General features: G+C 42.8%; 1 protein-coding gene across 1 annotated transcript; it reads right to left on the bottom strand.

The window, feature by feature from the left end:
* Positions 1-3229: 3229 nt before the first annotated feature.
* LOC115670024 (receptor-like protein kinase BRI1-like 3) lies at positions 3230-8543 on the bottom strand. The gene is made up of 2 exons (XM_030591215.2): positions 7738-8543; positions 3230-7560 (listed from the first exon to the last, which is right to left on the bottom strand). Exon 2 carries the CDS (start codon positions 7552-7554, stop codon positions 3766-3768), a length of 3789 nt encoding a protein of 1262 aa, XP_030447075.1. The 5' UTR covers positions 7555-7560; positions 7738-8543; the 3' UTR covers positions 3230-3765.
* Between the last annotated feature and the right edge of the window lie 709 nt (positions 8544-9252).

Genomic DNA, 9252 nt, shown 5'->3' with positions numbered 1-9252 from the left:
CCAGTCACCCGGGCCGTTGCAAATGTCACCCAAAGTTGTCCCCTTTTCTGTTCTTAGAAGAACTAACAACAGCGTCGAAACAAGGCGCGAGCGAGCGACCGGGTCGGTTCGATATCCAATCGGGAACGGAGCCCCGTCACCCCTTGCCCCCGATCGGCTTCAGACCCTGTTCGCATGGAGACCGAATAGCTTCCGGGGTGAAAAGGAAAACCGGCCCGGCTCCCGGGTTTGTCGCATGTCGCTATTAGTGTGATGACCTAAAACGTGAAACCCATCTTTGTAATGCGTTTGGTCAAGTGCTAGTGAGTGTGCTTTTCCAAATTAATGATCTGTTTTTTGGGTCAAAGAATAATACGAGAGGCGTTGAAAAACGAACACGAGAAAGTAGGACATATGGACTCAATCCCTCAAAATGCGCATACATCGCCCCCCCCTCGTGAATCGTAATTGACAAGTACCATTACATTTTTTTTCTTCACGAGAATGGTTCAAAATTTCGTAAAATAATAATAATAATCACAATAAATTATGATAATGGAGATTTTCCCACGATCGTTGACTAAACCTTCAATTGGAGGATCACAGATTTTTAATTATAATCATTGCTTATGAAAGACGTAATGAAGCAATGGCGGCGTAATTAACCGCATTTAGACATTATGACTGTTGTTTAGTGAAAATGATGTTAAATCAACATTTAACATTCGGCGTAACCAAATAATATTTTAATAAACAACGTTTGACTAAACCTAAAAAAAAGCTTAAACGATTTACTACGTAATTGATCACATAATAGGGAAGAAAAGCTAATTATCTCTTGTTATACTGGGTTTTCCAAATTTTAAAGATGATATTTTTTTTTTGGAAATCAATATAAAGAATTTCCAGTTTTATTAATATAGAAAAACAATATCGAACTCTTTGCTCTTCTTTTGACAGTACCAACTCTTGCTTTTCAGCGAACGATCCTTGTACCAATTGGGGTTTATTCCTCAATAAAGCTGAACTGTGTCCTTGAATTCTCAGAATTTCACCATAAGATTTTCTTTTTTCTGAAAAAAGGAAAAAAAAAAAGGTTAAAATTCACTAAAGAGGTGGTGGTGGTTTACATTGGGAGCACAAAAATTAATCAATCAATTAATTAATTAAATACTATATTCGTAGCACTTTCCTTTTCTTTTCCTTTTTAATCATTTGTATTTATATATTATTATTATTATTATATTTTTGTGATTTGATTTTAGTGGGGGACCCCAAAAAGACTAGAATTTTAGAAAGAAGGACCTGATTTTTTGAATCTTGACCCACCAAACCGGTTTTCCCTTTGTCGGTGGGGCCCCTCTCACGTTGGACTTTTGATCCCTACGACGGACTGCTCGTACATTGCAAATTTACGGGTCCGATTTGGGTCCCAACACGGTTCGAATCCTACGTCAAATTATACCTAATAAGGCATGATCATGCATTTGAATTTCCTCAATGCCGGATTTCCCTCGGGGCAGCTGCCCGGAGCCCGCCTTTGCTTGCTCCCTCGTTATTTAGCCGCGGTGGTGTACCGAGACTACTAGCAATGGCTACTGGGCGGTGCCTGCTAGACCTGTCAAATCGGTCAGACCTGTTTCTTAATCCTGCATTTGATGGGTTAAGTCATTATAAGAATCAGTTATGTTAAGTAAATGAGTTATAAGTGGGTTTACAATAGTAAAATCTAGAAAAATATGGGTGTTAAATGGGTTCACAGTTTACCCAAACTCAACCCACATTTATAACTCCCTCTTGACCATCTATGAGAAAATAAGAGACTCATCCGATTGTTCTAAATTTAGAGAAGTCTTTATGAGTTTGCAAGATGGACATGACTTCACCCTTATAAAAAATATCAAGACGACTTCTTTTTTTCTCCATTGTTTTTTTTTAATTTTTTTATTAATCTTGTAAGTTTCATCCATCAATTATTGGGATATATCTTTTCTTGGTTGCATTTGGCATTGTTATTCTTATGTAATATTCTAATCTTAGTTCTTGTCATTGCTATCCACGGTCAACATAAATCATCTTCTTTACTATCTTGCATTCCATTTTATTAGAATTTCAATTTCTCCACATTATCTTGCATTCCATTTTCATGTAGTATTCAATTGCTTGTGCCCAATGACCTGACACCTGAGCTCGGGTGCTTAAAGGCCATGCTCAGGTCATTGATGCTCGAGCTCTAGTCCCCAGCATTCAGGTTTGGGTCCACGAAGGCCGTGCTTAGGTTCTCGGCGCTCGAGCTCAGGTCTTTAGTTAATGAAAAGTTTGTTCTAATAAAAATATATTTACAAAAATTGAATTTTTATATTTATTTTTTCCTTTCTTTCTTTTTCATTTCTTTTTGCTTCTTCCTCGACCTGTCGCCGACGACTGGCCACAAGCAAGGGACGAGCTCGCCTTAGGACGGCGAGGCTCAACCTTGCTCAAAGGCTCAACCTTGCCACCCTAGGGTGAGCTTATCCCTCGCCGACCAGCCGAGGAAGAAAGAAGAAGAAAGAAAAGGAAAAAATTAAAATTAAAATTAAAAAAATTTAAAAAATCGATTTTTTTGGTAATTTTTCCAAAGGAAAATCAAATCAGATACCAAATGGCGGAAAATATTTTCTAGTTCATTTTTAGGTTTTAGCCAAATACTGAAAAATATTGTCATTTTCCTGCAAAATAACTTTCCGGAAAATATTTTTTTAAACTGTCACAATTTTCGCAAAACAAACTAACGCTAAAAATTCAATCGGTTTGTTTGCTAAAGCCCTTTTGAAAGTTCCTTTCTTTGGTTGGGCCATTCTGCTTTTGAAAGTTTCTTTCTATGGTTGGGCCATTCTGAAATTGAAATGGGCCCAGAGAGAGAGAGAGGAACCCTGAACTCTTTAAAGCAAATTTTATAAGTCAAGGTCTTGATTAGTAGAGTCGCTTGATCATCATTAGAGCTAATCTTTCAGCCCCTAAGTCTAAGATTACTCACTGGTGCGAACGTAGTAGATTCTTGACTAAGGCGAAAGTTTAATCATGGCAGTGGCCAGCTATTGGAAAAATCTGTTGATAAGCGTAATAATGAGTGATTATGGCACTGGCTGAATCCAATACACGGTCTCATCATTACCCTTGCTGAATAAATCCAGCTGAAGTTAAGAAAAATGTCATGACCAAAGTACTGATAAGTCATCCTAAACAGACGTAATCTGCAACTCAGTCTGGTTTCGCTGTCAAAAGTGAAAGGCAATGCAACAAAGTCTCGGAAACACACGGCTAGTGGCACATCGGATGTCAAAATTGCTATTCCAGTAAGGCCTACAGCTTCAGCTTTACAAAGCGCTCTTACCATTCCGGTTTTCAAGCTTTTTATAGACATAAGAAAAGAACTATGGCAAATTGTGTGCATCAGAAAAACACTTGAGCATCAGTTGATTTTTGTGACCATAAAGAGAAAAAGATGAACATCAGTTAGCAAAACCATCACAGAGAGGAAAATGGATGCCTAACACAAACCTTTTGGTGCATCTACAACAAGGATATGATGAGGGAACTTGGAGCAGACGGTCTCCGAATTTCAAGCGGCTCGGAGAACCGATCCATTGTTCTCATTCTTTGTCTGCTTTCCATATACAATTACAATGGTGTCTTGCCAAGTTTTCGGCGTATTTACAGTGGGATAAATGAGAATGATGAACCCCTCCGACGACTCTGGGAGGATGGAAAATAGAATGCTTAGTCACATGCACATGAAGTCGATCATCATGAACTAGAGTCTGAGAGTTCTAGCTCTTGTGACTCGATAATAACTGCATCTTTCACCGAGAGACCGTCGAGTATATCGCTGTCCAATGTACTGGCCTGAAGCTCTTTAAACATTGCCATAATCTGAATCATAGTCGGTCGCCTAGGAGGTCTGTCCTCCAGGCACTCGAATGCTATCCTTAGGTACTGACAAAGTTCGTCCTTGCGGGATGTATCCTCGACCAGATCGGGGTCGAGTATTTCATCAATCCTCTTCTCTCTCCAAAGCTGCTTCGCCCAGCTTACCAGGTTGTTATCCTCGCTGAACTCGGAAGAATCTATTGGCCTCTTTCCCGAGAGAAGTTCGAGCAGGATCACTCCGTAACTATACACGTCGCCCTTTGTTGTGCATCTAAAGCTCTGATAGTACTCGGGGGGGACATAACCCGGAGTCCCTGCGAGGGTGGTCACGCTGAGGTGAGTGTCTAGGGCATTCACCAATCTAGCCATGCCGAAATCAGATACCCGAGCTACAAAGTTTTCATCCAGAAGGACATTACTCGACTTCATATCTCGGTGTATAATGTGAGGAATGCAACTATGGTGCAAGAACGCCAGGCCTCGAGCTGAATCTATGGCTATCTTCTTTCTAGTTTCCCAATCAAGGTTTGAGGCCATTCCTTTGGGCCTGTTGTGAAGAACTGACTCGAGACTCCCCCATTTCATGTACTCATACACGAGGAGCCTCTCCTCCCCGATGTTGCAATAGCCCAGTAGAGGAACGAGGTTTCGATGCTTGATCTTCCCTATCGTTTCCATTTCGGCCATGAATTCCCGATCGCCCTGGCCCGTGACATGAGCCAACTTCTTGATGGCAACTACATGCCCATCCTTGAGTCGAGCCTTGTACACTTCACCAAACCCTCCAGAACCTATGAGACTCTCTGAGCTGAATCCATTAGTTGCTTCTAGCAGATGGGCAAAGGTGAGCTTTCGCAAAGGCTTCTCGAAAGCGGCAATGTTTATGCTCAAGGGCTCATGAACACTAGAGAGCTTCCAGCTGCTAGTACCTGAAGTAGGAAGGCTTTCTATGTACTTTTCTCTCTGTTTCTCGATCTTGTGGTGTACCTTTAGACGGTAGAACACCACCATGAGAATGAAGATACATGCGATAAAGAATGTGGTACCGATGATCACACCTAGTTCAAGAGATTGCTTCCTTTCCCGGCCATCGGAGCTTGATGGAACTGTTGATCCAGTATGGGAGCCACATGGGGGCAAAGGCACTCCACAAAGGCCAGAGTTGTTTTCGTACCGGGATGCTGGGAAAGTGATCATTTGACCTCCGGAAGGGATGGGGCCGGTGAGGTTGTTGTTGGAAACGTCGAGGTCGTTGAGAAAAGATAGAGATCCTAACGATCCTGGGAGAAACCCTTGAAGACGGTTGTGAGAGAGATCGAGAACTCCGATAGATTTCAAACCTCCGAAGCTTTCGGGGATAGTCCCTGTTAACTCATTGTGCCCCAGATTCAGTACTTGCAGGTAAGTCATATCGCCGTAGCTTTCCGGAATCGTACCGGACAACGAATTGAAGGACAAATCAAGATACATCATGCTTCCATTGCTTGCGAAAGTATAGACTGTCATGCCAGTGTAAATCCTAGTTGTTTGGCAGGAGTGCGCCATAGGATAACTCCCCAGCCTTGACGGTCCTATACCCTCAAATTCAACTAGTCCTCCAGCTCCTCTACAATCCGTGCCTCCCTCGTATCGAACAAAAGCAAATTGCTTCCCGAAAATGCTCCCCGGTGTGATCAGGCCTGATTGATCGGCAAGCTCAGGGGGGAGAGAACCGGTCAGTTGGTTGCTGTTTAAATCTAGCCAAATGAGTCCCGGGCACTTGCCAAGCTCCGGCGGAATTTGTCCAGTTATCGAGTTATTTCCCAAATGGAGGATAGCTAGCTTCTGAAGATTCCCGATTCCGGCTGGGATCTCTCCAGTGAGCCGATTGCTGGATAGCGAAACCCAGATGATGTTGGTGCAGTTGGCGATGGACAGCGGAATTGTTCCTGAAATGAGATTATTATTAAGAATCAAGGTCTCGAGATTTCCCCCATTCTCGCAAATCCCTTCAGGAATTTTGCCAGTAAGATTGTTTGCCCACATAACCAAGTCCAAAAGCTTCGGCAATTCCCATATTTCTTTAGGGATTTCGCCGCTCAGGCTGTTAAAGCTGAGGTCAATTGATTTCAGGTTCTTGCAATTTCCAAGCTCCGAAACCACAGTTCCTGAGATATAGTTGTTTGCAAGTAGTATTTTCTCCAATGATGACGAAAAGGAAGACGAACAGAAGCCCTGAGGAATATTACCTGTGATGACATTGGAGCTCAAATCGAGTACTTGAAGCTGGCTACAGTTCGTTAAAGACAGCGGAATCGAGCCATTGATGTTGTTGAATGGTGCGTGCAGATTTCTCAGGCTAGAGAGAATGCTGACGACAGTAACAAGAAAATCTCCAGAGAGAAGATTATTCCCTAGATTGAGATTCCACAGGGAAGAGCACAAAACAAATGTTGATGGCAATCCACCAGTGAGGTTATTTACAGACAGATCGAGCTCCTCTAGAGTTCCACAAGTTTGCCCCAGCTCGGGCGGAATCTGACCTGTGAAATGATTGTGTGCCAAAGACAATCGCCTCAAATTTCGCAAATTTCCGAGCAAAGCACCGGGAATCATATGCTCCAGCTGATTATGCGAGATGTCTAGTGTTTCCAAAATCTGGCAGTTCTTCAGACTTTCTGGAAATTCGCTCCCAGAGAGGCAGTTGCTTGATAGGTTCAGATAAGTCAGATTGCCACAGCTACCAAAATCAAGGTCCAAGAATTTGCCCGAAAAGTTATTGTTGGAGAGATCAAGATACTCAAGAGAAGGCGGGGAATCTGCCACGAAACTCGGCAGTATGTCCCCGGATAAATTATTACCAGAAAGATCAAGAACTGATAAATTCTTGCAAGAGTTGGGAGTGGCACCCAATTTTCCGCTGATCTTGTTACCAGAAAAATTGAGAAGTTTCAAGTTTTGGCAGCTAGAGAGGGAATAAGTCAAAAAGGTGGGATCTGAAATGCCATTCCTAGAGAGGTCAAGCTGCAACAGAGAATGGCCAAATTGGAGATTCCCACCAGGGATTGAGTTTTGTGAGAGATTGACATGAACCAGACTATGACAAGATATCAAGAAAGAGTTTGCCGGTATAGGGTCCGACAAATTATTAAAGGACAAGTCAACAGTCTCAAGTTGGCATGAAGAAGATGAAGAGGCAGAGAGGTCACCAGCCGAGAACAGATTGCCATGCAGGTTCATGAATCGGAGACTGGGCAACTCGGCGAGCCAAGGGAAGTGCAGCGAACCACTGAGCCCGGCGTTGCTGAGGTCTAGGCCTTGCACATGGTCATCAGGAGTGCACGAAACTCCACTCCATGAGCATGGTGTCCGAGAGCTGGCTTCCCAGTTGGACAAGAATCCGTTTGGGTCAGATTGAACAGACGAATTCTTGAAAGCCAATAACATCGCCACTTCGTCATTTACTTCTGTTGCTGCTATGAGTTGGTGAAAGAGGACTGAGACTAAATAGAAGAGGCTCATAACGCCTTGCGGGGAGAGAAATTTCCATCCTTCATCCATTTTTCGGCCTCTTAGTTTCGGTGACACATTAGCGTCACTCAAAACTTTCCCCATTATCGAGATCTTTTCCTTTCTCAATCTCGGGCTGTTGAGAAATCTTCCGAATTTGGAGTCTCCTCTCACCATTTTCAACTGCATTTGCAATAGAAGCAGTAACAAGTAGAGAAACATGTGAATATTGAAAAAGATTCTTGAGGGAAGAATTAAAACTTATAGCAACCGGGGAGGCTAAAAACAGAGACATGCTGAGAGATGGGCAGAAAAGTGAAGCGTCACATGATGAAGAGGTTACTTTAACGAAGAAGATACCTCGGAGACAGAGACAGGGACACGCAGGCCCGATGCTCAGACATGCGGTCGTTGCCTTATGACTCTGAAACAGCGTGAAAAAAAGGGGGGAATTGCAGACACAAGAAGCACCACGACCACCACCTTCACTTGGGCCCAGAAGGAGGAGGAAGAGGACCCCCGTTCACTGTCCCAGCTTCACAAGTCTACATTGCGCGAGGGGCTAAGAACAGAGAGAGGAAAGAAAGTGACAGGAAGCAAGAAAACAATTACACGCTAAAGAAGAAGAAAATGAGAGAGAGAGAGAGAGAGAGAGAGAGTGGTCAACGTCTGTGCTTCTAGTGAGAGAGCAATGGTGGCGCCCCATTTTCTCCCTTTTGGTTGGCTAATATTTGGTCGTGCGGTCAAGTCACAATCTTTGAATCTTGCAACATGCACTCCCAAGTCTACAAGTCTTGATGTTGGCCCCCCTGAAATTCTGCTCTTTCTTTTTTCCAAGTTGTGTCGAAACTTCACAAAAAGACAGACCGAGGGAGACGGAGAATAAAAAGAAGGGAAACTGCTTTCTCTGTGGGAGATGCATTGGATTGAACTGCACTGCACGCATGTCCCTTTCCCCTCTCTTTAGTTTATACTTTCCTTGAAGGCCCGTCTCAATTTCATCTCAAATTGGTAATGATGACATGCTGATGATGTATCAGTCCCGGTGCTGCACTCCTCCTTTGACTTTCTGCCTCTGAATTTTCCGCTTCTGACCAAGAGTCGTGCTCATGTTGAGGGGTTCTCTGGGTCTTGTGGCTGGTGAGTAGGAATTCCTTATGCGTTGTGATTGGATTTGGAATGATTCCGGGCCTTCCTTTCTTCCCCTCCTCCTCACGTGCCTTCAAGAGGGCACCGATTGATTTTTGAGCCCGTGAACTGCATTTAATTCAGTCTATGCTTCCGAGATGCATGAAGAAATTAAAAGCATTGCAAAAAGGGAAGTAAAAACTCGCGAGCGATGCCAGAGAGGGCGGGGAAAGCATCTTAAGCAGGGTGAGAGCATTCTTTTGTTTTTCTTTTTTTTTTTGATAAGTGCACTGAAAGTCCTAAAATTTGTCACGAATGTGTAATTCAATCCTAAAATTTTTTAAAAGTGCGGTTGAGTCCTAAAACTTGTCACGAAAGTGCAATTGATTCCTAAAACTTTCAAAAAGTGCAATCGAGTCCTAAAACTTTCGAAAAATGTAATCAACAGAAGGACCTGATTGAATCAATTTGATAAGTTTTAGGACTTGATTGTACTTTTTAAAAGTTTTAGGAATCAATTGCACTTTCGTGACAAGTTTAGGACTTAATTGCACTTTCGGAACAAGTTTTAGTTATTCTAATTAGGGGTAAATGATTTCAGGTTCCGTACAATCGTTCAAGTTTCGTCTAAGTTTCACCTAGAACTTGAAACCTACCCATTGAAACTGATTCCTCATTTTTTGGAACCTGAAACCTACTCTGTATATTTTGGCACCTGTAACCTACCCTGTCACATGTTCTAGAGTT

This window comes from Syzygium oleosum, unplaced genomic scaffold (assembly GCF_021117445.2).
Source record: "Syzygium oleosum isolate NSW1041296 unplaced genomic scaffold, Sole_v2.1 Sole_v2.22, whole genome shotgun sequence".
Classification (NCBI taxonomy): Eukaryota; Viridiplantae; Streptophyta; class Magnoliopsida; order Myrtales; family Myrtaceae; genus Syzygium; species Syzygium oleosum.
This window is presented reverse-complemented; position numbering and strand designations above follow the sequence as displayed.

Coding starts and splice junctions, on each gene's coding strand:
- LOC115670024 (XM_030591215.2), bottom strand. CDS start 7,554: ATGGTGAGAGGAGACTCCAAATTCGGAAGATTTCTCAACAGCCCGAGA.